The sequence below is a fragment of the Perognathus longimembris genome, chromosome 2, assembly GCF_023159225.1.
Source record: "Perognathus longimembris pacificus isolate PPM17 chromosome 2, ASM2315922v1, whole genome shotgun sequence".
Classification (NCBI taxonomy): domain Eukaryota; kingdom Metazoa; phylum Chordata; class Mammalia; order Rodentia; family Heteromyidae; genus Perognathus; species Perognathus longimembris.
In genome coordinates, this window is record NC_063162.1 from 22,588,202 (window position 1) to 22,616,189 (window position 27,988).

At 53.2% G+C, this 27,988-nt stretch overlaps 1 protein-coding gene across 10 annotated transcripts in view; it reads right to left on the reverse strand.

Moving 5' to 3' along the window:
* The window catches only part of Pax2 (paired box 2), a 92,313-nt gene extending 71,149 nt beyond the window's left edge, over positions 1 to 21,164 (reverse strand). For 2 of the 10 annotated variants that reach the window (XM_048338447.1, XM_048338444.1), the window contains exons 1-4: positions 19,673 to 21,164; positions 9,432 to 9,542; positions 5,808 to 5,976; positions 4,911 to 5,108 (exon numbers count right to left, since the gene is read on the reverse strand). In XM_048338447.1, the coding sequence (XP_048194404.1) occupies positions 4,911 to 5,108; positions 5,808 to 5,976; positions 9,432 to 9,542; positions 19,673 to 19,715 (521 nt within the window). In that variant the 5' untranslated portion in view covers positions 19,716 to 21,164. Of the gene's footprint in view, positions 1 to 4,910; positions 5,109 to 5,807; positions 5,977 to 9,431; positions 10,642 to 10,946; positions 10,966 to 19,672 lie in introns of those variants that run through there. The other 8 variants (XM_048338448.1, XM_048338446.1, XM_048338445.1 and 5 more) reach the window with 8 other exon arrangements.
* Positions 21,165 to 27,988: the final 6,824 nt, after the last annotated feature.

The window sequence follows — 27,988 nt, forward strand, 5'->3', positions numbered from 1 at the left end:
ATTTGATGTGATTGTTTTATTGAGTTCTCCAAATAGTTGGGACAGTATTTATTTCTTTACTCATTCATTCATGGTTTCTCCTCGTTCCTTCTTGGCTCCACCCTCTAAAACCTACCTGAAGTTCTTGTTAGGAATAACCCCCTGTCTATCTCTTCTCAAAAGCTGCCAGCTGAGGGGCTGGGAATATGGCCTAGGGGCAAGAGTGCTTGCCTCATATACATGAAGCCCTGCATTTGATTCCCCAGCACCACATATATAGAAAATGTCCAGAAGTGGCACTGTTGCTCAAGTGGCAGAGTGCTAGCCTTGAGCAAAAAGAAGCCAGAGACAGTACTCAGGCCCTGAGTCCAAGCGCAGGACTGGCCCAAAAAAAAAAAAAAAAAAAAAAAAAAAGCTGCCAGCTGAGATAGGAACTCTGCACAACCAGCCCATACAAGGCCCTGTTACAGCCTGAACTCCCACAGACCAAATAGGGAGACAGTTAGACCGATACCACCAATGGCCTAGAAGCCCATGCTCAACAACTAATGATACAAAAATGGACTTTTGAAGAAAACAATTCTTAAAATCAGATCAATGACTGTCCCGGTTCCTTGTGTCACTCAAAGGATGGATGATCTTACCAGCGAAGACCTTCTCTTTGGAAGAATGGGTGAGCCAGGGGCTTCTGAGACAGAAACTGCTCAGAAGGAACTGCTTTTTGTTACCACAATCTGCTAGTGAGGCCCAGGACCCCAATGGCAAGTTTGTTGTCCTTATTTCTCCAGCTCCTCTGTGGCAGAAGTCTTATTCTTATTTCATCAACTTGTCTTGGCTCTTTACCCTGACACCAACAAGACTGATTATCAAGCAGCTGCAAAGATATGGAGATATGACAGGTAATGTCACTCCTTTGTCTCAGCTTCATGCCAAGCCAGGTCTAAGGGATAAATATGTAGTGTTCTATAATAAACCCTCATCCAGAACATGTTTCCAGGGCCCCCATGACTACTGCAATGAGTGGCTCCCAGACTACTTGGAAAGGTAACTAACTGGTAGACCACTGGGGCCTCACTGCCATCTCTCTGGTAAAAACCTGAGAATAAGCCAGGAGCCAGTGGCTCATGCCTATAATCCTAGCTACTCAGGAAGCTGAGATCTGAGGATCATGGTTCAAGCCGGCCTGGGCAGGAAAGTCCCTGAGATTCCAATTAGTCTTCAATTAATCACAGAAAGAGCCAGAAGTGGTGCTGTGGCTCAAATGGTCGAGTGTTAGCATTGAGCAAAAATGAGCCTGGGGACAGCATCCAGGCCCAGAATTCAAGCCCCAGGGTTGGAAAAAACAAACAAACAAAAAACTTAAGAATGATGGGGGGGTGGAGGGGATGACACCTGAATGAAACAGACTGAAATCCCTTAGTACAGCACTAGGATGGCAGCCTTACTTATGAAAACCAATGTTGTCACTGCTAGGAGAATGAGTGTATTCACTTTGAGAAAACAAAAGATCAGTGAGCAACAGACTCTGAAAGAATCTATATGAAGATCTAGGGGCAGGAAATCCCTGACCACAAAAAGTGTAGAGAAGGCTCAAAGTAGGTAGAAGGGGATGACCTTATTGTCAGTTTATTCTGGGACTAAACCCTCAGAGAATCATCAGTAACCCTTAATTCCATCTGGAATTGCTACTGTTCTTTTGAAGGAACTATTGTCCAACCCAGAGCAGTGCCCAAACTTGAAGACTGGTATATAATGAGAGAAATCCTTCCTGCCTAGTCAATTGCTCAGCCATGTAACTAGGTGACTTTTCCCCTTTCAGTGCATGGATCTCCCTCCATCTCTTCCCCATTCCGGGCCATTTCCCACACCAGGTTTCAATCTGAAATCACCTATTTATAAACACTTGCCCACCACAGCAGTGCTATACGAAGATGAAGAGCTGGCAACTCCATGCTCAGCGATCAGTAATCAGATATTAAGAATGATTCAGGTAAATTCCATATGCTAAGCAACCCAGTCAACTCTCAGGATTTTGGAAGGTGCTCTTTGGAAGTGGGGAGGCCTTCCTGACCCAATCTTTTGGCTCAGAGGCATTTCTACGAGGATTTGCTAGTAAGGAATGGAGATTGGACCAGCAAGCCTTTATCACAATAGGATCAGAAAATGCCAAAACCATTTCTAAAGTATGAAAAGCAATTTAGTTTACAGCCATAATAGCATATTTTAAGTGCGGCGACAGCATCTGTTTTGGGGAGGAAAAGATGAAAACCTTTGGCTCAGGTGAGCGAGCATGTGTGGATTTCCTTTTTTGCCAACTCCAGCTCCTGTACACTTGAACACATAACTGTTATAAAGGAGCCAACATGAGTGTACAACTCACCAAAATTAAAGCCCCAAACTCAAAATCTCCCTGTTTTCCAGTGCACCCCATTTTTCTGCACAGAGAAAAATTGCCAGGTTCTTCCTATTCTGAGAAAGGACAACATTCCTGACATAACTAGCATTTATAGAACTGCCCTTCTTTTATCAGGCATTAAGATGAAAAACACCTTTAATAAACCTCCCCCTTTAGAAGAAAGCATCTATAGAAATGATGCTAAGGAGGGAGTGGCTAGGTGCATCTCGGGAACTTAGAGGCTCCAGAAGTCTTTCTAAAATATAAAGCAGAGAAGGTCCTGCCCAAAGCTTAACTCTGGGAGTGGGGCAGGGCTGGCTGCCTATGCTGCCATTAGTTTCCAGGATCCTCTTCACCGCTTCCTGTCGGTCTCTAGCAACACCTACCCACACATGTCTATTTACCTGAACCCCAAGAAAGCCTTCATACCTCTCAGATGCCAGGCCCTGTGCGGGGCAGATTCTGCAGCAGCCAAGCTGAAACCATTCTTTCCCTCATACTCATCTCGCTGGTAGCTCACTTGTCTACTTTCTCCAAATTCTAGTGGGTCACCTCAACACCTCTGGAGCTTGGTCTTGGGGTCACCTGTTCCTGCTCTTTATTCCTTTTCAGGTTGAAATATTCCCAAACTTGTGTTTAAACCACATTCCAACAGTATTTCAGTGATGAGGCATGTATGAGAGGGAGAGGGTGTAAGGGAAGTGCTAGGCAAGGCTGCCACTGCACCTACCTTCTTGCTCCACTCCTTCATCTCATTCAAGAAAAACAAATCACCACAACTCTATTTATCTTAGATTCCCCTAAAGGATTGCAAATCCCATCCCTGACAACAAGCATTTCTCAGAAATGTTCTCCAGAGCACTACCACTCCAGTCCAGCACTCGTAGCTCCAGAGCGGGGCTACTTGGCCTAAGAGCAAGGAGCCGCTCTCTTCCCAAGACCCCAGGTCTATCTGCTGGTCAGGAGACAAAGTTCTTGAATGGCTCAAAAAACAGTACTTTATCCTCTCTGCTCATTAGTTGCCTCATCCTTGGAGCTTCCCCAGCCTCCTTCTGACTTTTAAATGCAAAGCACTTATTCCTTTTTCCAACCACCTAGTCTCCTGAATGTCAAACCACCATGTTTTCAATACCTGGCTGAGCCAAGCCCAGGGAGCTTGAGGGTTTCGGAGGGTGTATAATTAGCTGATCAGTATTATGTTACCCTGTTCATAACTGAATAACCATTTTAATACAGATGGCACACACTGGGATAATTTCTGAGGTCGCCTCGCAGTACGTTACAGCACGAGTGTGGCAGAGGGAATCTTCTTTAGCCAAGGTACATTCTACCAGCTAATTTTACCTGCTGTTTTCAGGATGATTTGGGATAATTCCATATCATTTGCAAAATATTAAAAAATGTGATAGGTGATACCAGTTTCAGAAGAAGGCACCATCTGAATTATTAGTTGTCCTGATAATGAGACTATGAAGAGTGCAAAGAATAACAGAGTATGAAACTCTTCTCCTTTTTCTCTTTTAAGGATGCTTTAAAATGGGGGGGGGGTCAACTTGCTTCTGACTGATGCATGACTTGTGCAGATTCTTCAGATACATGGTTGTATGTTCGGCAATTGTAAAGGCACCTGGGTACCTGGTGCTTGTGTGTTTCATGATAGCCGCAGACAGGCACTTTGGTATACCAGCTGGGAGATACACACACACACACACACACACACACACACACACACACACACGGAGCATGCCCATGCATTCTCACAGGTAGCACATTAGAATGGCTTGGGGATTATGAGACCTAACTAGCCTATAAGTGGAGTTGACTCAAGTAAGCCCGTGTTATCTCCACCTGCCTGAGCCTGTTGTCAGCGCAAACTTTCAGACTTGAGATAGACATTCTAGGTGGTAGGGGCATCTTTCAAGGGTCAATCTCAGGGTCAGTTTTTCCTCCTTGCCTGGTATCCCACTTCTTGCTAGCTCTTCTACTCCCTGCCAATGGCTGGCTGGTGGTTGGCATTTGCTCCTCAGGCCTAGATGCCAGTGCTTCTAGGCCGGAAATTGGTGCGGAGCTGGCTAGCAAGACTGGGCTCCTGGGAGGCGAGCTTTGTGGGAGTTGGCTGAGAGGGTGTGAGAGCCAGGGCCAGCGGCCCTGGGGAAGGGCACATGCCTTTAGAAAAGGAAGTCTGTTTGGAAGCGATGAATAGACAGTGGTCATTTTAAAGGCTTTGCTATGAGCTGTGATTGTCTCTAGATCCCGAGGCGCGTAATCTTGGAGTCTTAATTACCACAAACACTTGGATTCATTTCCAGGACGCTGGCGGGAGAAGCCTGGCAGGGAATGCCCAGCTCTGAACTGGAGACAGCCCTGTCTGTCTGTCTGTCTGTCTGTCTATCTGCCTTCCAGGTCCTCTCTCCCTGCCCAAAGGACTTCAGGTTGGGGGCTAGAAGGAAGGGTGGAGACTACAAAGAGCAGAGACCACCAGGGTCCTAGGAGACAGCCCAGTGGCAGGAGCTGGGAACCCTCAGAGCTTGCTCACCTGTTGATGGAAGAGACGCTGGGCACAGTATCATTGTCACAGATGCCTTCAGCCAGGAGCCGGTCACGGATCTCCCAGGCGAACATAGTTGGGTTCTGTCGTTTGTATTCAGCAATCTTGTCCACCACTTTGGGCGTTGCCACCTTGGGCTTGGAGCCACCAATCACACCAGGCTTGATGCTGCCAGTTTCATAGTACCTGCATCCAGGAAGGCCGGCGGGATCAGCAAGAAGTGGGCCAGGCAGGGGGGCTGCAGGCTTCAAAGCTGCTAAGCCACTCTCCTGCCCCAAAGACCCAGTGTAGCTGAGCCGACTGTCCAGAGGGTGCTTGGCTAGGGTGAGGGATGATGCAGAAGATAAAGGGAAGGACTAGGGGCTACCTCCCTCTTGGGGGACAGCCGCCCAGGGGCTGGGTGCACATGGGTTAGAACAGGCTTCCACTTGGGAATGAGGGAGGAAAGGCCCTTGGAGGCCTCCCACTGACCAGGGCTGAGGCATTACCTCCAACCCTTTCCCAGTGAGGATGGAGCCTCTGTGACAACTAGGACCCTCTTTTGGCCTCCCCCTGCTACCTTTTCGCCTCCTTGGAAACCTGTTCTGTTCCCACCTGGTTCCTCCAAGCCCTACCCTCTTTAATGGGCTGGAGGAAACATCTCCCCGTTTATGAAGCATCCAGTAGGGCTGCCTTCCGGCCTCCTGAGCTTTAGAAAATGTTTTAAGTAGCCCCCACTCCACCCTCCCTCCTGGGGCTGGTCTCCGTTTGAATGCTCTTTCCAACGGGAGCAGCGCTTTCGATCGGACGTTTCCCTATCCCGCTTGGTCCCGGGTAACTTAAATCCCAGCCCTCGGCGGAGGGGAAGGAGGCAGGGCGTCTCCAGGGACAGCTCCGGGCCCTCACCTGCCCAGGATTTTGCTGACACAGCCGTGGCTGACCCGCAGCTGCCGGGAGATGTCACAGGGCCGCACGCCCTGGTGGGCCAACTCCACGATGCGCTGCCTCACCACGTCGGGGAGGGGCCGGCCGTTCACAAACACCCCCCCGAGCTGGTTCACACCCCCGTGCCCTGCTGGGGAGAGACAAGAAAAAAACACAACACCCCACACACAGTAGGGACCGGTCATTAGTCAGGGTCCGGGGTCCGGGACGTGCGAAAGGAGCAGGGATGGCGCGCGGCGGGGGCGGGGGGGGGGGGGCGGCCGGGAAAGGTTCCCGAACTAAAGGCGGGGGGAGTGGAGATTGGAACCCGTGGGGCGGTGGAGACGCGGAAGCGCAGACGCTGGGCGGAGGCCTGGGAAAGAACACGACCCAAGGGCGACCCAAGGGACAAGGTGAAGGCAAGAGGGAGAAGCCAGGAGAGAGGGAAGAAGAGAAAGAGGCAGGGCGGCCCCGGGGAGGCAGGCCGGCGGGAATGGATGCAGAAAATGGGGAGAGAAGAGGCCCTGCTGTTGCGCACGCCGCAAGCCCGAGGCGGACTGGGTGCGTGCGAGTGCTGGGAGGTGGCTTTGGTTTGGGGGTTCCAGGGTCCACTTGAGTCTGCTCAGCTTAGCCGCGAGCACTGAGAGGTTGTCACACACACACACACACACACACACACACACACACACACACACACACCTTTGCGTCTTGCCTTTTCCCTGTATTTATTTTGAATCGGAATTCTACATCCTTCTCTGTTGGATTCTTTACATTTTCTGTCATATAAATTTGGGGGATACAGTTTTCCCCTGGCCTCTCTAAGATCAAAAGTGGAAAGAAAATCAGGTGGAAAGGACAAGACGGAAGAGGTAGTCGTGGCCGGGGATTTGCCGAGCTCAGAGACTGGGACCCGGTGGAGACAGCGACGCGGCTCCTGGCAGCAGCCAGGAAAAAAAAAAAAATCTAGCTGCAGGGGTTCCGCCGCCAGCCGCGGTGCGTCAAACTCGGGGTCCACCGTCTTGTCCCGATGGCACGGCACCAAACTCACGGGGCACCCCGTGAACCGGCCCAAGCCAGTCAAGTCCTTCTCATCTCCCAAACCTCGGTGTGCTAGCCGGGAAACCGAGCGGCTAGGGCCGTTCTTCCCTGACTAAGAGCGAGCCCTGGATTTCCAATCCAATCCAGTGCGGGCACCCAGCCTCGGAGGAGAGATGGGCACCAGGCGCCAGGTCTGAGGGCACTACCCTGTGCCCCATTCTCCCTGGCCACTCAGCAAGCAGCCTGGAAATCCTGCACCCACAAAGATCAACCTGCAAGCTCAGTTATTGATCAATCCAGGAGCATAGCCTTCTAGCCAACGAATCGGGCCAGACCTGGCTAGCAACCTGCAGCCTCCGTCCCGCTGGCCTCTAGTGAATTTCGGGGAAAGCGGGAACACCCCATACCCCCTTCACTTCTCTCCCGCCTCTTCTGGGGCGACCAAAAGCAAGCCTGGGCCAAACCCCTGGGCAAGGGTCTCTGGGTCAGGCGGCTCCCAGAGGCTGAAACCTCTTACTTTGCCCCCACACTTATGGTCTCCCCATTTCCAGTCCCACACTTCACCCCTCCTTTCCCTCCAAACCTCGACCATCAATAATTTAGGCCCCGGGAGAACTCGCGTTACCAGTATGAAAAGGCGGCAGCTGCGGGCAGATTAAAGATGAATAATTCAGCCTCCCCAGGCTCTCGGCACGGCTCCCCGGCCCCAATCTAAGGGGTGGGGATTGGGAAGAGGCACGGCAAGAGTCCAGGGGCCCGCGATCCGCCACGAGGACCCGCGTTGAATCGGGTTTGGAATGCGCCCCAGCCACCGCGCCGATCTGGGCCGCGGCTGCTCGCAGGCCAGACCTTCGGGCCCGTGAGCCCGCGCTCTGCCGCTCTCCCCACTTCCTCCGGCCACCTTCTACTGTCCTTGCTCCCCTTTAGGTTTCCAAGTGACCCCCGGTGGGCTGCCACTTGAAGGACCACCGGAGCAATCCGCGAGACAGGAGAGCCAGAGCAGTGGCAACCGGGCCTCGACGCTGCGGTAGGACCAGCACCGAGTGCAGACCCAGCTCTGCTCTCTCCGCCAAGGAGCCTGGCTTTCCAACCGGGTGGGTTGTTGAGACCCGCGGAGGCTTGAAGCCCAGGCCTGGCTTTCCTGTGCTGGTTTGCTCGGAAATAATTAGGGAAATGTATTTATCCCAGGATTCTTTTTTTCTCTTTAAATAATCCCCTGCAGAGCTAAATTCATGCCTTACAGGAAAACAGCTCTCCCTGCTTGGCTGTCTTGTCTCAAGCACAGATAGGAACCAGATCTAAAAAAAGTTTCCTTGTGAAAAGTTACAAATTATCCTTAATTATTAATCTACAGATGGGGAGGAGTTTTCTATTTAGAATCCTCTTTAAAGAAAATAGCCTGCTTAAAAAAAAAAAAAACCTCGCAAATAGTTTTCCAAGCTAAAGACATGACATGAATTAGACAAATTCCAATTCTGTGAAATATCTTTCCCTTTCCTCTATTTTTTCTCTTCTTCTCTCTTCTTTTCTATAAAATCTTTTCAATTTTCTGTGATTTCCTTCCTCTTGTTTTGATTTCTCTTTCCCCACAGCATTGGCATTTGCCTTTCTTTTGTTCTTTCCCCCTTGTTTTTTTTTTTTTTTCCTCTCTCTCTCTTGGCTGACCCCCCTGGCCAGGGAGCAGGCTGCTTGGTCCTCAACAAGGAGGGGAAGGAGAGCAAAGACTCTCCAGAACTGAGACCAGAGCCCAACTCTGCCCAGGGGCCAGCTTGGAAGGCTTGGATAGTTGTTCTCTCTCACACTTCGATTTCTTCTTGGAATCCCTCTTTGTTTTTAGAGCATCTCCCAGGACAGAGAGGGAAAGGTGACCAACCATCTCCTTCACCTCAGATTCACACCGCAAAGAGAAGGGAAGCAGGAGAGGAAAGGGTGATGGAAAATAGCGAACAAGGAAGTATTTCAGATGAACTCCCGAGAAGCCTTGGCTAGGCTGGAAAGGCCAAGAGATACTGAGAGCTGAGGGTCAGAAGGGGGCACCCCACCCCCATGCTCTCCTAGCCCAATTGTCCAAACACTGGGGTTGCTCGCACTTAGGAACACTCACAACTCTTAAGTTTTAAAAACGTAGAGATGAGGTAAGGGAGGAGAGGAGGACATACGGGGACGGGAGGAGGCAGAGATGGGGAGAAAATACACTCACACAACACCCTGAAAACTGCCTGCCAATTAGTTTTCCAACCCAAGATTAGGGGCTGACTGGAGCTAAGGCCCAGGGCTGTGGATCCCACGACCTAAGAAGAAAGCAGGTGGAAAAAAAGGCAAAGCATGCGGTGAGAACCGAGGAAGGTAGGAAGGCAAGCAGAGGGACATGCACAGATGCAGAAGCCGAAGAGACTGGTGGAAAGCACCAGAAACACCGTGAAAGAACAGGGCAGAACGAAAAGGGGGACCTGGAGAAACCAGGGTGCCCTCTGAGCTGGGACCTGAGCGCAGGGGGCCGGGCCGCGCGGGGCTGGGCTGGGTTGGAACCGCGCGAGCAGGGGACAGGAGCCGGGCGCCGGTACTCACGGTGCATCGCGGAGAAGGGGTCGGCTTTGCAGTGCATATCCATGGGGAGGCAGAGGAGCGGGAGCAGCGCGGCCGCCGCCGCCGTGTCGCCACGCAAACTCAACTTCAGGACTTGAGGAGAAAAGGGAAGGACGGTGGGGGAGGAAGGGTAAGCGGGCGCCCGGCTGCTGCGGGGCGCGCGGGGACCGGGGACGCGGTGCTGCGCTCCCCGCCGGGTCGGCCCCCCTCCCCCGGCCCGCCGGGGCTGGCAACCGCAGTGGCCGCAACTTCCCAGCGTCGGGACGCGGGGCTGGGCGGTCAGTAGAGCGGCCCCGGGATGACGGGCAGGGCTGAGGGGAACTGGGGGCTCATGGCTCGCGCAGCAGCTGGGACCAGGGCTGAGGCCAGGCAGGGAAGGCCGCTAGCTCAGCTCCCCTGGAACCTGGTCATCTGAGAGGCGTGGATTGGAAGAAGGCGCTGGGCGAGGGTGGCCCCAGGGCGCCGGGAGGGGAGCTGGGCCGCTCCTAGTGACGACGAGTTGGCGAAGTTGGCAGAGAAGTAGCAATCCCCGGGATGTCCGAGCGGGCGCCTGCGGGAGGGGAGCGCGCGAGCCGGCCCCCGCCCCCAGAAGAGGCAGACGCGCGCCGCGGCGGCCGTGGGGCCGGGAGGGAGGGAGCCAAGCGGCGCTGGCGGTGCTAGGCTTGGCCCCAGGTGGGTTGCGGCGGCGAGGAGACTCGGCCGGAGACTGGAGCCGCGGCTCCCGGTGTGTGTCTCTCTAAAAGCTGCAAAGCCCCCTCCAGACCCCCTCCCCCTCCCCGCGCCGGGAGATGGATGACTTGTCAGACAAAGGCAATAGATTCCACCACTCTGTGATTCGCCAGCGCCGGAGCCCCGAGCTTCGGCGAGGAGGGCCCCGCGCCTGTCACTCCGGTGCTGGCGAAGGGAGGGCAGGGGTGGGGGAAACGGGAGGGAGGGAGGGAGCTATGGGCGAAGGAAGAGGGAGGGAGAGGAGCGGGCCAGGAGGAGGAGGAATGGGAGCCCGAGATTAAAACTACTGTGAGAAACGAAACTCGCCGATAAGATAAACGTTAGATAAGGATAAAGAGGGGCCAGTCCAATGAATATTCAGGCTGCGAGCGAAGGCCGCGGAGCGCGCCGCGCTCCGAAGCTCGGCTCTCAGTCCCAACTCGCCCATCCTCGCCATCCACCGGCCGGTGCCCGCCCGCAGGAGCCGCTCAGCCCGGGCCCGGTCGCCACCTCTAGTCCTAACCCGATTACCTTTAGCTCTGAGTTCCCTTTCGTCCCTTCCAGGTTCTTCCTCCCTCCCTCTCAGCCTCCGATCCTTCCCCTTTCGCCTTTCCCTCCCGTGATACCCTCCAATCCTCGCATCGCCCCCCCCCACACACACTCTCGTTCTAGGACAAAGTACCTAGCAGTTTGTCCTCTCCTATTCCACACGTGGTTAGCACCCCTCATTCCCTGGCTCCCCCTAGGTCAAAGCAGAACCCAGCCAGAGGCCTCTGGCGAGGAACCCACCTGCCTTGGTGGGACCCAGCCGATGGCCGGAGGAGAGCCTGGGGAGACTTGACTCCGGGACCCTCGGGTGACTGGGGAGAAGGACTGGGGATCCAGACCGAGCACGGAGCGGCTGGTTGCAAAGGATGCGGGAGACCAAGGCATACCCAAGGCTCCCTCTCCCCGGCTGGGAAGAACCGGAGACTGCGAACCCGGTTGAGCGCCGCCCGCTTGTGGCTCTGCGGATCCCGAGCGAGCGCCGCCAGCGCAGCACGCCGGCCTGGCTCCACTCCTACCGGAGCCGCGGGCCCGGCCTCCGCAGCTCTCGCCGGCACTCGCTCGCTGGGGTCCGCGCTCACACACTAGGCAGGAGAAGCCCTTTGTCTCCTAACTGGTTAAGTACAGAATATCCGGGAGATCTTTATGAAATATTTTCCCTCGTCTCATAAATCATCTTGGCACTTCAGCTGATGTTTTAACTCTCTCTCCCTCCTTTGCTCCCTCCTCCCGTTTCCTTGGGTCTGCGAAAGGGCGGCTCGGGGAAGCTCGAGCTGCGCTGCGCTCTGGCTGCTGGATTTGGGGGTGCCTTCTGCTCCAGTCTGCAGCCCCAGGCACCTGGAGGAAGGGCCCAGGACTCATGCCCTAGTCCCTTTGGCCAAAGCCTGGACAGCGGATAGGCTCCAGGATCGCACCCGCTTGACTCAGCCGGACTCAGCCTGACTCCTACTGGGCATCTCGGACCCTGGTTTTTCTTGGTTCCTTTACTCCTTGGGTGGGTTTTACATCAGGCTCAGCCTCATAGGGCTCCGAGCTTCCCACTCAGAGGACTGTGTCCGCCGGGATCCTGGCATTTGCCCTCCCTTCTGATTGTCCTGAGCCAGGTCTGCCTTTTCCATCAGCAGAGTGACTTCTAGAGAGGAAAATAATTCCCCACAACTCCCCCCTTATCCCATCTCAGCCTCTGCCCGCACTTCCTTTGGGCAGCGAAGCAGATTCCCTGAATGAAGGTGCTGGGTCCAACCCCGAAGGCCAGTCGCTTCCTCTCAAGGCCTGCAGATGGCGCTCAGGGGTTTGCTTTGGCCTCACAACCCCACGAACTCGCACTAAGTTCGAGTGGAGAGAAAAAAGGCGGGGGTGGGGTGGGGGCATGAGTTCCTGCTGCCTAAAGGGAACAGCCCCCAGGCCTGGGAGTAAGAGACTCTGGAGTGGTAGCTAGTACAGACTTGGGCTTCCTTGGGGGAAAGTAATTAACCCAGAATCCGAGGTAGGGAGCATTGCAGAAGGGTCCTATGGAGAGAAGCGCAGAGAGGAGTCTTTGCCCCCAGGTTTTCATATGTTGGTCATCCAATAAATTAAGTCTTAGGAAGTCTGAACTATAGGAGGAACCAGACTGTGGGTAGAATCTCTCCTCCTGAATCTAAATAGATTTAGATGCTTCTAGAACTCCATATATTCCTGTGTTGCACATACTAAGCGTGAGCAGAGACAGCAGACATTTTCATGTATTGGGAGGGTGTTTCCACATTTTGTAAAGAAGCACAGAGTGTACTGGAAGTTGCACTTCCACACCTCTCCTTCACATACAACCCATGGTAGTCAAGGGAGTTCTGGCATGCTCCCTGCTCTTGGTACACCCTTGCCAGCACTCACACTACACACACACCACACGGCCAGCCCCTAGCAGCTTCTTCCTTAAGTCCCCAGGCCTAGAAAGTCAATGAGGAAAGAAAATATGTCAAAGAGCAACACTCCCTGATAATTTGGAAGACCTGTTAGCCAAGGCTATATAGGCTTTGGGATGAAGGGCTGACTTGCACATTTCTCTCATTACTGACCTCTCCTTCTATCTCCTTTCCTGCTCTTCTTTTTATTCTTCTATAGAGCCTGTTAGAGGGGGAAAAGAGCAAGACAAGAAAAAAAAAAAAGAAGAAAGAGGAGGAAAGGGGAAAAGAAAAGGAAAGAAAGAAAACAACCCAACCCCAAACACAACCAGGGCTCCGACCTGTCAGGCTTGGTTGCTTTTCCGTCTGCCTCTAAATGAACCTTTTCTCTATGGTGTTTTCAAAGCAGCCCTGCCCCCCCACCCCCCAACCTAGGGGCATTTACACTTCAAACAAGGCACCCGCCTCCCTGCGGAAATTTAAAGGCAAATAAACTTTTGGGGAGTTGCTCTGATACCCATCTCGGGATTTGCTTCATTAGCCGCCTCTGTGCATCTGATCTGCCCAATAAATCTTCCTTGTGGATCTCGGCTCCTTCGCCTTTTTCGCTCCCTTCCCTGCCAGGCTCGCCTGGCGCCTGGCGTCCCCCACTACTACGGCCTCCCTTTCGGGCCCAGCTAGAGTTGGCTTGAGTCTCGGGCTGGGTCACAGCCTGCTCTGCCTGGGTGAAGGTGTCTGGGAGCCAATGGTCTACAATATGTATGCCTGATCCAGTATACCTATGCATAGGTGCCCTAAGCCATGAGTGTTTTTGTTGTTGTTGTTGTTTTTGCAGGATCTGTGTGTCTACCTTTAAGGATCCTGTTCGCTGCCTCCTCCCCCCCCCCCCCCAATTGCTTCTTTAGACCCTTGCCGCTTGGTTTCCGCTTTCCAGGTCCTGGCCTAGAGCTTTCTGCTCAGGCAAGAAAAGGCAAAGGCGAACTTCCCTTCGGTCTGCAGGGCGCTGACCCGGGGCCCAGGTGCTCAGCCCAGAGCATTGCAGAAGGCGAATGGGATGCGGGAACGGGGGGGGGGGGTGTCTCATAAGGGGTTGGGGTTGCAGAGGAGCATCCCAGCTGTGCCCCTCCCCCGCGGCCTGGGCCTGCCCTACCTCCTTCCATCTCCCAGAGAGCAGCTCGGGGAGCTAGGGACAGGACTGTGAGCGAGGGGATTAGAAATTCCGAAATTAAGTGTATCTCCCCAGGAAATGCTCCCTACAGCGCGGACCAAATTAAACGCATTAAAGTTGGGGGGGGAAGGGAGAGAATCCGTTTAGAATCAAGGGAGAAAAAAAAAAACTAGTCCAAAGGGAAGAAAGAAGAAGAGATAGAAGAGAGAAGAGAAGTGAGCAGCTGCTCCGCAGCCCAGCTCCTTGTCTGGATCATTCCCAGTTTTAGAAGTCACCATCACCACCAAAAAGAAAGAAAACTTCTGAAGATCAAACTCCGGGCGGACCCCTGAGGGCCATTTGCCCTGGGGGTCCCGGCGCGCCCCGGACCGCTTACCCTTGACTGCCGGATCAGGGGCAGCCGCTGTACTTACGGGGCCCCTCTCTAGAACCGCCTGACCGGCTCCCGCCCGGCCTTCCCCCTCCTCTTCCCCATTCTCTCCCTGCCCCTCCCCCTGCCTAGCCCTCTGGTCACGTTGGAGGATGGTGTTTTTTTTTTTTTTTTTCTTTTTGGAAGAGCTTCTGGTACAATATGGAGCACCATGGGCTGCAATTTCACACTCCACAGCACATTCCCCCTAAAGCTACTTTCTTTTTTTTTTTTTCATCTAAGACCCCCTAATTTCTGCTTCCTCGCTCTCTCCCTTACTCCCTCCCTCCTGGTCTCACTCATCTTGCTTTTGTTCCCAATATTTGGGCACCCCTGGGGGGGGGTGACTCTCAGCTAGCCCCGCCTGTTGGGTCTGTTGGTCCTGTGGAGACCTGGCACACGTGCTGGGCCTTTATCCTTGCTGGCCCCTCCCCCCTTTAACCCTACTTCCTCTCACAAGAGGTCCTTTCGACCTGTCCAGCCTTTCGCAGCCCCTTTGAGGGCCAATGACAGTGTGAGCCACTTGGCCACCAGAGTGGCCTCCTTAGTGGCACGGGGAAGCCAGGTCGCTGCCGTGTGGGGACCACTGGGGTGGGGGCAGGGAGCCAAGCCAGAAGAAATCAGGCCAGCAAATTCACAGGATATGAGTAGTGGAGACCCCTGACCAAAGAGAACAAGCCAGGTGAGGGGAGGGGCAGAGAGCCCCTGGTACTCCTGACTCAGCTAAAAGGACCACTCTCCTACAGTCCCCACTCCCTACACAGTCTCTTTGCTTGTTAAAGCCTCGACTTTTCACCTGTAAAATGGGGATGATTACACTTGTCCATTCTGTGGAACCAGCCAAGAAACATTTTGAAAAAATAAACATTTCCCTAGTAGAGTAAGCCATAGCTGCCCAGGTTTCTGAACCCTTACCCTTCCACAGGAGGGGAGGGGAGGATCTGCGCAGTTAGAGCAGGAAAGTAATGCTTTTCCTCCAGCTTCTGTTCTACAGAGGAATTGTGTGGTTCCTCACTTCTCCCCTCCCTGCTTTCTTCCATATTAGGCTTGTTAGCCCTTTGCTTTTGACCACACCACATCCCACCCAGGTTTCTCACTTTACTCCATCACTTTTCACTCTCCTCTATTCCCATTTCACACACACACACACACACACACACACATCCAAAATCAGTATAGCTGCTAGAAAATCCATTAAATTCACACACACACACACACACACACACACACATCACCACCACCACCACCACCACACCCCAGCCAGCCAGGTTAATTGTGGCCTCCAGTCTGGTCCCCTTCTGCCAGTCCACCAAAAACATTGGGAGGAGCCCGCCCCCTGGCAGAGACTCCGAGAGGGAAATTCCGTCCAGTCCTGTTCCAAACAAAGAGAATTGGCCCTCTCAGGACCCGCAGTCAACTTGCCAAAGCTGCAGCCCAGTCAGGGCGGTTGGGCAAGGAGACAGAGGGGAGGGAGGGAGAGAAGGGAAGAAAGATCAGAAAGGTCGTGCAAGAGGTGCGAGGGCACTGCAAAGAAACCTGTCCCTGGAAGGCCGGAAGAGCCTGGTTTGGTTCAAGCCAAAGTCTCCACCGGGCCAACTGCCCTCTCTCTCCCCTCCTTCCAAGCAAGGTGAGAGAGTCCAAGTAAGGCGGACTGTCGATGGAAGTAATGATTAACCCTCTTTCCAGCCGGCCCCGAGGACTCGGGATCCTCGGGCTGTGGTCTGTGATCGAGGGAGATGCTACTGGAGGACTCAGGACACCTCCAGGGCTACCCGCCACCGCCACGGCGACCCCCGCCCCCGGAGCCTGCGAAGGCAGGGGGGGGGGTCAAGGGGTAGCCACCACCGTGGAAAAGGGTGTGAGTGCTGGGGAAAGGGCTTCGCAACTCCCCGTGCTGGAAAGCGGGGAGAGCGAATGCGCGGAGAGAGGAAGGGGCCGACGCGGGCGAGGACGAGTGGCACCGCAGCGAAAGTTGGAGGGGGCGGGAGCAGCCGGGCTGAGTTTCCCCGGAGTTGTGAGCACACACCAAATCCACTGTCTCGGATCCATCCGCGGCGCGCCCGCCCTCCCTTCCTTCCTCCTCTCCCAGCAGCTGTGAGCTTGTGAGGAGCAGGAGGAGAGCGCGCCAGAGCCGGGACCGGGTAAGGCAGCGCGGGACCGGCCGGCCAGGCCCGGAGGCTGAAGGGTAGGGCCACCGAGGCGGGGCACCGGCTGCGAGGTGGCAGGAAACAAAGGACCGGAGAGGAGGGGATAGGGGACGTGGGGCGAAAGGGACTGACACGACCGGGGGAGCGGCCTCGGGAAAGGAAACGGGGACCTCTCGGGGACCTGCCAAGGTTTGTAGACGTCTGCCTTCTCCGCTAATGCCCAGTCCGGCTCTGGGACGACTGGGGGGGGGGGGCTCTAAACCCACTTTTCAGTAGCCTCGGGTCGCGGCTGGGGGTGTTGAAGAGGCGCCCTGTGCACCTGCCGGGGTGCGCAGAGCACAGCTTAGGCCCGTGGGACGGGGAGAGGGGAGAGTTTGACCCCTCTCCCGACCGCCTGCACATCTCTGCCCTCCACCCTCCTCGAGCCAGAGCCGTCCATTCCCAGAGTTTGAAACAAAAGGCGCGAACTGAATAGCCCAGAAACCAGGGCGAGGCCGCTTTGAGGGTGGGTGGGTGGTTTGGTTTGAGACTTTTAGGATCACCTGCATCCAAGATTATCCCAACTTTCTGCTCCTGTTCCTAGAAAAGAAAAGGTGTAAAGTAAAAGAGAGAAGGACCCAGGAGTTCAGGTGATGGGGGTTCAGCCCCTAGCTAACGAATACTTGGAAGACACTGACTAAGGAAGGGAGGGAAGACCCTTGCAATTTCTCAATTAATTAAGGAGACATTTGGATGTGTCTCCTTGGACGTAGAGCGTGTGTTGGTGAGGAGATAGTGGGAGTGTTTGTTCCAGTGTCCTAAGGGCATGTGTAGAGCGCGTGGTGAAGGGGTGGTGAAGAGTGTTTAGGCTGACAGTTGTGTTCCAGGCGGGGCTGAGGACCCAGATCCAGCGCTTCCCCCCTCCTCCCTCTGCTCTCAGCTGGGCTGCTCAGAGGCCAAGGCCTCCGCAGCCTCTTCCAGCGGGGCCACCAATCAATCCTGCAGGTCAACACGGCAATTAATAACGGGGTGAGGAGGCCTGGCAAAAGGGGGCGGGAGGCATCAGGCTGTATTCCCCCACCCACCCCCAGGCCCCCAGGACACGGTGGCTGGGTCAGGCACTAGGAGGGACCTCTAAAGAGAGAAAGAAACGTGGGAACCCAGTGTAGGCTGAAGAATGGGGGCCCAGGGTTCCAAGAGGGAGAGGCAAGGCGTCACTGGCAAGGAGCTCAAAGCCGCCCGTGGAGGAAAAGGAAGGACAGAAATAAACGTCTTATTTTTATGGTTCTGGAGGTATGGGACTGCAATAACTGAAGATCACATTTGACCTACTTGCTCATTCTTTCCCCTTCCACCTTCCCTTGCCCTTTCTGGATGAGTTTTTGCTGCTCAGAAACAGGCTCGGGGAGACTAAATAAAACCCGCATTTTCTGCAAACCCGGCTGCAGCGGTTAGTTGCGCCGGCGCATCTAGTAGACACACTCACTCGATCACATTTATCTGTCAATATTATTTTGAACTAACCCAAGTGGGCCAAGAAGGAAGACCAACCGGGTCTTCAGGGGGACACAGGACCCTCAGGGAACTGTCCCCCTACCCCAGTGCAGTTATGGAAAAGATGAAGGTAGGAGAGAGAGAGAGAAAGAGAGAGGGAGAGAGAGAGAGAGAGAGAGAGAGAAGGTAAAAAGAGAATGAAATAGAGAAGGTGGCTGGGGAGGCAAAAGGCTTTGGGGTGTGGCTTGGTGGGGGCATCTAGAAAGGAAAAGCTCTTTCCACCAGCCTCCTACTCAGCTCCACAACTCTTCCTCACCCTTGCCCGAGTGGCGCCAGCCAAGAATGCAAGCCCTGCTCCAGGAAAGGAGAGAAAGGAATAGGAGCTTAATACCAGCCTGTCCTACCAGCCTGTCCTACCGGCCTTCTGCGCCCATGCACCCGATGATCAGCTAGCCTGCCCTTCCGGTAAGCGCAGGAGCCTCTGGCCAAGTGGGAAGTGCCAGGGTCCCATCTGGAGTATCTCGGGGATGGGGAGCCCTGAGAAGCACACCGGGATGCCCCCATTGCTCTGCCTCAGTCTTCTTGAGGTGCTAAGGAGGAGGCCTGGACGGGCCGTGGCAGACTAGCAACCCAGTGCATTGCACCTCAGACCTGCAAGGCAGGAAGAAGTGCCTGCATGGAAAGAAAAGGGAAATGCGTAGTATCAGGAGCTGGGGCAAAGGAGTCAGAGGGGGTGGGGTGGGGAAGAAGGCATCATAGGGCAAAATAGATTCGGAGAGTCTTTGAGAGAGAAGCCCTGTATAGAAAAAAAGGGGGAGAGAGGTTCCCAGGAAGGCCCAGCCATTAGGTCTGTCCTTGGGCTGCATATTTATACGGTCGAGGGGGTGCACAGATGGGCTCTCAATTGAATTCCATCTTCAACACCATCAGAGATTGATTTTGTACTCGCTTTTAATTTTGCCATAATTAATTAGATCATTACAACTGTTTGCTATTGATCTCCCTACTTAAACCTCTGGTGTGGAGGGTCTGCCCAGAGCCCTAAAAGCCCAAGGAGGCCGCAATTGACACTCTTAGGGGCCTAGGTTCCCCAGTGGGGACAAAACCCTGGAGGAGAATGGAGACAGCTCAGGAACTGAGCCAAGATAGTAGGGCAAAAGCCATGCTGGAAGGCAGAGGTAGGCTGAGTTTTCAGCTGAAAGAACTGGAACTTGAGCTGGGAGAGTTGGAAGAGGAGAAATGAGATTTGGGGAAGGTGAGGAGTGAGGTAGAAAGGCCAGAGGTAGACCTTGACCTCTATTGAATTATTTGGAAAACTCTAGCAACCTGATCCAATTATCTCCCTCTCTCCCAGTTCTGAACTAAACTTGGTATTTGATCTCCCTCCACCCACCCCCCCCACACACACACCGGGACACCTAATGGGGGCAGTCAGAGGTGAGCTGGCAAGTCTAAAGGAGGTGGGGAAAGGCAAATAAAAGAGAACAGTCATCACCTTTTTGGTAGATGATTTCAGTGTCTCCTCCCCTTCTGGGCCTGCGGGGGCCCTTGCCACTTTTTTCCCCCTCCGAACCTGCCTCGTGAGTCTTGAGTTTTGGGGCAAGGCCTTCCCACTTCATTTACACTAGTGCTCATAACCAAATACATAAGACTCTTACGCACGTGTGCACATAGACTTGTGCAGCGTTTTCCACTCGCTAGCATAGGTGTCCACGCCCACACTCACTCTCCACTAGAAACTAAGGCCTGCCCAACACTCTTCCAACTTGGGGGGAAGTTTTGCAAAATTCTTAGTGCCTGCAGAGGAAGCAGAAAGCTCTATTCCTGGACACCCAAAAGAAAGAAACACCAAGTTTTACCAAGAAGACAAGAGAAGTTACAACACTCATATTTTCTAGGTGGAAAGTTTTCATTAGAAGATTTGGAGGGCATCAGGAAGGAAGGCTCAAGAGGGCCATGGGGTGGGGAAAAGTCCAGAGAACCTCTGTCCCCGGCCCTTACTGTCGCCGGCTCGGTCAAGCCGGGAAAGGAGCGGAAACCTTGCTAGTCTCAGCCACCCCCATTCCTCCCCACCCTCGCTCTTCCCAGTGCCAGGGACGCGTTCCCCGGGCTCTTACCTGCCTGACTCTGTTCCATGCTCCGCTCCCCGCCGCAGCCACCAGGGCCCGGGTCTGGCTTCCCTCTTCTTCCCAAGTCTGTCTGTCAGCGCGTTTCGCCTTCGCTGCTGCCGCTCAGAGATCTGGGCGCAGCCACCCAAGACGGAGCTGCTCAGATAACCCAGGCTGCCCGCCGCCTGGGCTGTGCGCGCCGCTCGTGCCAGCGAGCCAGCGCTCACAGACCCTGCGCTCCCAACCACCCGCGGAGGAGCCCCCCGGGCCTCCGCCCTGCGCACACGCGCGCGCTCGCACCGAGGTCCCCAGCCAGCCGCAGGCAAGCCAACACCCTCGCTGCCGCTGCTGGAGGCACCCAAACACCGAATCCTGGGTCCAGACGCTGGCACACCCTCCCAACCCCACCCCCTCTCCTTCACTGTCACACGCTTTGCATTCAGGGGCGTTCTCACTCACATAGTCCACAACTTTTTGCGGATTCCCTTGTCCACGGCTGTCCGTACTCGCTCTATCCCACTCCGTCCATCAGGAGGCTCCGCAGCCTGCCATAAGCTTTCAGGTCTCAGGCTCAATCTCCAAGATCTCTACACACCTACCCCAACTTTTGCACATCACAAAGTTGTTCTTAGAGAATGGGTCCTCAGTTCATTGTGCAGCTGGGGCGGGGGGGGGGGGCGTGGGGGGGATACCTCACAAGCTATTCTGCTCAGGATTCTAAAGCCAACAAACAAACAAACTCAGAATAAAAGAAAAAGATGCCAGCTTCCATGGTCATTAGAGACCTGGTGAAGGCCAAGGGCAAAAGGACCAGGGCCCCATCCCTCCCACATTCACTTGATGGGCTTGAACATGGAGCTTCTACTACATTCTGGTCCCCTCGCCCCAAGTCTCTGGGGTCCTTGCTTTCATCCCTGATGAAAGACACATTTTAGCTTTGTTCCATATTGTGCCTACCCAATCTGGAATTTACATCTCTTACACCTTGGTCACAAATTCTCCTTTAGACTCACAACCCACTTTTCTCATAGGCACTTGTTTTACTTGTGCTTGACACCCCCCCCACCCCCACCCCCACTTCTATGAGCACCAAGGTTCCCATGCCTAACCTACTCCTGGTCTCTTTTCTCAGTTACACTACTTATTCGGCTACTCACTTAGGAAGAGACTCCCTCTTTTAGAGCCTTGCTCACACACTAACCCTGAGGAGTACACACAAGAAAGTGCTGGGTAAGCTCTGTGCCACTGGAAGCCTGTGACTGACTTCATTCCCCCCCCCTCCCCCAGCCCAGGAACAAAGTACCTAGAAAGAAAGGCTCTAAGGCAAGGGTGTGTGTAGCCCAGCTCCAGAAGACTCCTTTGGTGAACTGAAAGTCAGCTCTTAAGACCCCCTCCCCCATCTACTGACTTGAAATCTAGAAAGATTCTGAGACTAGGGATAGGAAGCTGGAGGGGCACACAGACCCCCCAGCAAACCTGAATCAAAGTTCTTAAAATCTTCCTACAGGAATATGACTTTCTGTGCTTTCAGGGAAATCCTAGCCAAATTAGTACCGGACTAACTTTTTTTTTTTTTTTTAAATACAACACTAAGAACTGAAGTGAAGGTCTTCCACATTGCTCACAAAGCCCACCCCCCCTCCCATCCGATAACCAATTTGTTTTGGCAGTACTAGAGTTTGAAACCCAGGGCTAACTGCTTGTAGATGGGTGTTCTAACACTTGAACCATGCCTCCGGCACACTAGCATTTTTCATTTAAAGTTTTTATTGTTAGGTAGTTGTGCAAAGAGACCACAATTCCATAACATCTATTTTATTTTATTTTATTGTGCTGATCCTGGAATTGAATTTAGGGCCGGGGCACTGTCCCTAAGCTTTTATGCTCAAAGCTAGTGTTCTACCACTTGAGCCACAGGTCCACTTTCAGGGAATTTTTTTTTTTTTTTTTGTAGTTAGTTTGGAGAAAAGAGCCTCAAGGACTTTCCTTCCCTGGGCTGGCTTTGAACATGATCCTCAGATCTCAGCCTCTTTAGGAGCTAGGATTACAGGCATGAGTCAGGAGTACCTAGAGTACCTAGCCACACATTTTTATTTTTTATTAAACACAACAGACCTTATTGATGTGTTTTTTTCTTTGTCATCTAACAGTGATTTTCCAACTCAAGTGCATCAAAATTAAAAACAAAAGTATTTTTCCTTTTATCATACACCAAACAACAAATACATTTAAATCTAGCCATATACAACTAGCATGAGGTCATTCCATTACATACATGTGAGATTGTGACATATAATTAGCCTCTTGATGTCACTTCAGAATCACATCCAGACCTACATGGAGGTGGTGGCCTCATGAGTCACCTTTTATAGTATAGCTTTTTGTGCCTGTTTCCTATTTGGTAAAATTGAGATAATAACCATTCCTTTCTCCCAGGTTTCTCAAGTGATAATGGGCGTGCAAATGACTTATAAAATGTGAGGTGTGGCCATAATTCCATCAGGTGTGCTTGTTCCTGTATTACCAAAGGCAGGAGAGACACAATGTCCCAGTCACACATGTAAAGGGACACAAAGTAGGGAATGGGGTTATTTTGAACTGAGGATACACTCGCTCACTCACTCACTCAGCTCCAGGTTCCCTTCTTGTTCCTAAGCCAGTTTGTCCCAGTTACTGAGCACAGGGCTCAGGTTTGAGACAGTGGCCAGGCCAGGGCCCAGGCCCTGAAGGAGGCATCAGTACCATGGCTCTAAGTAGCCCATCCTATATTAGAGGGACCAGCAAGAGGAAGGAAACTTCTTAGTTTCTGGTTCTAATATTCTTTCTCCGGATGCCTGCAAAGCAATGCCGGTCAGAATCCAACCCTGAGCTTCAGCCTCTCTTCAGCCTCCTCCCTCAGGCTCTGCCTCTCTTTGTCTCCTGTCCCACACTGTCTCTTGGGCCCTTTTGCTCATTGCCAGCCCCATTGATTGAAAGTCTCTTTCAGGTTCTCCAAGGAGTCCCAGGAAAAATGATCCGCCAGCCTATTGATTCTTCATTAGAATTACATTTTCACGTGTGCTAAATTGGTTTTAAAAGCCCTTTTCAGTTGTTATTGTCTTGTCAGACCCTGCGGTCCAGGGCAAACCAAGTTTAAATGTTGTGGCTTCTTAGAGGGAAAAAAAATCACCAGGGCTGGGTCTGTGATTACTGGCCTTCCTGCCTTATTGTTGTCATGATGGCAATTGTGATTTGGTTTAAGTATCTTTAGGAAAAGGGCCCTGTAGGAGGAGGCTGCTCAGGTCATACTGGGGCTGGCTGGTGAGAGTTTTGAAGCTTTTAAAGGAAAAATACCAGAGCTGTTTTATTTTTTCTTCTTGTCCTGGGATTACATTTAGCACTCGAACTTGTATTCATTGCTTCTGGGACAAGTGGGAAGCAAAAGTTTTAAACACTTTTATTTCCTTATTCTCCACACAGATTGAATAGGGAAGAAATAGAAAATACAGCCCTACTTATTCCTTATTCTAGCTCTTTTCTTCTCCCTTAAGTAGCTGGAGTGTGTGTGTGTGTGTGTGTGTGTGTGTGTGTGTGTGTGTGTGTGTTACAGGATGCTGAGAGGCACATTCTGCTTGGTAGCAGGGAAGAAGCGCAGTTACAAGGACACTCTATGCTGTTTGGGGAAGAATGACTGTAAATAAGGAGGAAGAAGAGAAAAGAGAGGGGCAGGCTCTCTTAGAATGAAGGAAAAGAAAGACCCAGAGAGGAAGGGAGGAGATGAGCCATGAATAGTCTAATGGACAGAGGCAGAGAAGCAAAGAGCAGGAGAGAATAGGGAAGGAAGGAAAGAAAGAGAGAAGGAAGGAAGGGAAAGGAGAGGGGAGGGAGGGAGGAAGGAAGGAAGGAAAGAGGGAAGTAGGGAGGAGGGGGAGGAAAAAGGAGGAGGAGGAGAAGGAGGAAAAGAAGGAGGAGGAGGAGGAAAAAGAAGGAGGAGGAGGAGGAGAAGAAAAAAGAAGGAGGAGGAGGAGGAAAAAGAAGGAGGAGGAGGAGGAGGAGGAGGAGGAGGAATAGGAAGGAGAAGAGGAAACACAATAGAAATAAAACAGAAAGTGGGGAAAAGAAGAAATTGAGAAAAGGAAGTATACATGAGAAGGGAAAGAGCAAGGATAGGTAAGGAAAGGCAGAGAAAAAGATCTAGTTAAGTGGAGAAGCAAGTCCTAGGAAGCTCCTCAGTCTCAGCAGCCCGAAGTCCTCCCCCTTACCCCAGCCTGGCAGAGGTCTGGCTAGCCCCAGGAATGGGCACCAGGCAGCAGCAGCAGAGCTAGGCAGGAAAGCCGAATGTCTCCATGATGTGTTTATCCCCTAATCAGTTCATTAGTTATAAACAACATGACATTAGAAGTTAGGAGGCAGTTGATATTAATTTTTATTTAACTAGTTGATGTTTAATCCGTCACGCCAGGCTGGGTAGCAGCGAGAAAGATCTTCCTGACACAAAACCAGTTAGAACTTCATAAGGCGCAATCAGTGTCCGTGCATTGAAACAAACAAGAGAGACAGAGACAGAGAGACAAGAGGCAGAGTCAGCCCTGCCAGAGATAAGACAGTGGCAGAAAGAAACTGAACTCAAGGCAAGAGCTGGGGGGGAATAAGTTAGGAAGACTGAGTGGGGAGAAGATGGTCAGGCTAGAGGCTCAAAGCCCTGAGCCTCAACACAGCATAGACCTGACCTAACAGTCAAGTGTCAGCCAGTGCCCTGGGCAGGCTGAGCTGGGGCGGCTCCAGAGAAGTGACCAGGGCTCTGCCAAGCCTGGCTGCGGCAATCACTATCACCTTTGAAGCGGGAACGTGTCCAGTGTGGCCTGGAAGATAACCAGGGCCAATGTCCCTGCTGGGGACAGGACAAGCCCTGCCTGACTTTCAGGAACTTTCCTCTCCCAGAGCTTGAGGCAGAGAACTTTTCTCCCTGTCTGCTGCAAGAGAGGAAAAGAGGAGAAAAGGCAAGGAGTTTGTGCCCACAGCTTCAAGTTGGACAAAGTTTGCCGCTGTCCCAATGCAGAACTAGGTGTGAGCCCATATGAGCTTTGAAGTGCTGACCATGGCAAAGTGGGAGGAAGTGCGGAATAGTGGGGGGGGAGGGGGGTCTGCTAGCATATGCCATCCTGAGCCCCCTGTATAGCTGGGAGCAGACTGTGTGAACCAGACTGTGGGGGTCAAGGGCTTCTTGTGTGGCCATGAGGGCAAAAAGTCGGGGATTCCTGGCTAGCCAGGGTTAAACTACCCTCCTCCCCCTCAACCCTGCCCTGAGGCCGAGCGTTGGGCTTTTTCCACCTTCTCTCGGGGCACCCGCCAGGCACTGACTGGGTCACGGCTTTGTGCACAAGCAGGGCTGTGGGGGGCAGGGCTGTAGTTTTCCGCTGTCCCACGGGACATTGTTTGGGGTGGGGGGGACCGAGGCATCCTCTGGGCGCGCAGACTCCAGCCGACAGCTCACCGTGTGTGCATGTTAATCTGCCTCCACCACGAAAAGGAAATCGCTGAAATTCCGAAGAAAATTGCCTCTCTCCAACGGTTAATAGTTAACTGGGACAGGAAAGTTCCCAGGGAAGGGCGAAAGTCTGGGTGAGAGGCGCAGAGGACGCTCCCCCCGAGGCGCCCGCCCGGGGAGGCGGGGAGCCCCGACCTCTCCCCCGAGCCAGCCAGCCACTCTCCGCCCGGCGCTCCTTCCTTCCTTCCTAGGCGGCGCGTCCCCCACCCCGTAATTAGCATCTTTACACACACACACACACACACACACACACACACACACACACACACACACACACACACACCCTCCCTTCCTGGGAGAAATCTGTTCCCCCGTTCCGGGGCTTGGTTCAGCACCTGATTCCTCCTTGTGAGGGGAATAAATCACCACTGCGGCCGGCGGCGGGGGAGCCGGACCCAGGCCAGACAGACAGACCGGGGCCGCTGGCACAAGGAAAAAGTGAGAAAGAGGCGGAGGAGCCTGGAAGAGGAAGCTGAGACTCGGGGTAACCTTAGCCCAGGGCCAGCCACCCCCCACAACCCCCCCACCCCGCGGAGAGAGCCCCAGAGAGAGGAACCCAGAGGCCGAGAAAAAGCCAAAACAGATTAGGAAAAGAAGAGGGGGGCGGGGGGGGGGCTAAAGAAAAAAGATCACAGACCGACAGGGAGATTGAAAAGAAGGGAACAAGAGAAAATAAAGAGGGGAACCCAAAGAACAAACGCTTTTTGTTTATCTACAAAAACTCCCCCCCCCCCCAAAGTGCGGCCTTGAAAATACGCCCCGCGGCAGGCCCGGGTTGGCGCGGGTCCGGGGCTGTGGGCGGGGTGCCACGCAGAACCGGGCTCCAAGCTCCAGGATGCGGGGCGCCCGGGAGCATCTGGGGTGTTTGTATACTGGGGTGTTATCCCGGATCTGACACCCGGTAGGTAAAAGGCGCGGGCTCTTTACTGGGTTTCTGGGACTTGGGGGCCGGGCGTGACGCGGGGCGGGGAGCGGACTGGCTGGGCTTAGGCCGCTTAACCGAGGCTCAGTGGTCCCCAGCGCTCCGGTCCCTGGCCCTCCAAGCAGACCCTCGGAGCACTCGCCCCTCTCGCGGACTTCCAGAACCCCGGCAGTCGCTCCCGGCCACCGCGCAGGAACAGCGACGCAGCGCCAGCGGAGGGCGCATTTCCTGAGTCCTCCTGGGGACGCCAGGCAGATTCCACCTGCTCCGGGGCCTGCTCCAGCGCGGGCAGCCAAAGGGTGGGGAAAAGGCAGGGAAAGAAAGGGGGGAAGAAGCGAAGGAGTGGCAGAGGCAGTGCCCAAGACCAAGGGAAGGAAAGGTGGGGACGTGGACCGCAGGAAAAGGAAGGCCTGAAGATGTGAGGGAGCTGTCACTCCTCAAGTGGCACAGGTCTCTTCATGGATGGGGATGGCTTTTGATCTTACCATTTCAAGTCCCAGGAAGTGGGGCTGCAGATGGAGACCCCAGCAAGGTCGCTGGAGGCCTCTGTACAGGTGGGAACGGACTGGAGGCTAGAGAGAGGCAGACATCCCTATGGACCACACAGCCCCAGGGATGACATGCCTGGAAGTTTGCCAGCATTTGGCTTCTGGGTTGGTCTATGTGGTTCAGCTCATTTCACTTTACTCCTCCTTCTCTTCCTGTCCCTCCCTCTGACAGGCCAGCCATGCTGGAGTAGAATGGAGGGGGAAAAATAGGAAGGTAGCTTAGTTTTAACTTCTACAGGGAGACAGAGTTTCACGGATACCTAAATCTGAGTTCTTTAGGTTGGGGAGAATAGGGTGGTGGGACATAAATCCTCCCTCATAGTGGTTGCTCAAGTGGAAACCTGTGTGTCATTTCTGGGGGTAACGTTTTACTTTGCCAATACTGGAGCTTGAACTTAAGGCCTCTTGGTCTCCGCTTGCTTGTTCACAGCTGGTGCACTCCTACCTGAGCCACACCTCCAGTCCTGGGGGGTAACACTTTTTCTCTACTTCATATATGCTTTACCAGGCAGTCTTCTAGAACAATGAAAACCATTGAAAAAGGACAAAATGTCACTAACCCTAAAATACCAGAAAGCAGTAACAAGAGTGGGAAACGGAGCCAAGAATCCTGAAATAGACTCCACTTTTCTCAGATGGGAAATGGATCAGCTATGTGAAACAAATCACATAGGAAGAAGAACTTCCTATGAGAAGAACTTCTGCCTTAATTAGGGAGGGAGAAGCAGGATGATTGAGATTTCTAGGCCAGCCTGGGTTATATGTGAGCTCATTCCTAGTCCCAACCTAGCCCAAACTTTTGTGTGTATGAGATGGAGAGTCTCACTATGTTACTGGAGCAGGTTTTGAATTCCAGATTCTCTGCTCTAGCTTCTGAGTAACTGCGAATATAGGTATATGCTGTCATGTCTGGACAAGTCGTCATCATTGTCTTTGAGTGGTTAATTGGAGATAAAAAGTCTCATGGGTACTTTTCTGCCCAGGCTGGCTTTGAAGCAAGATGCTCAGATCTCAGTCTCCTGAGTAGCTAAGATTACAGGCATGAGCCATCTGTGCCTGACATAAGACTTCTTTATACATTTGTTGAACATTGTTTACTG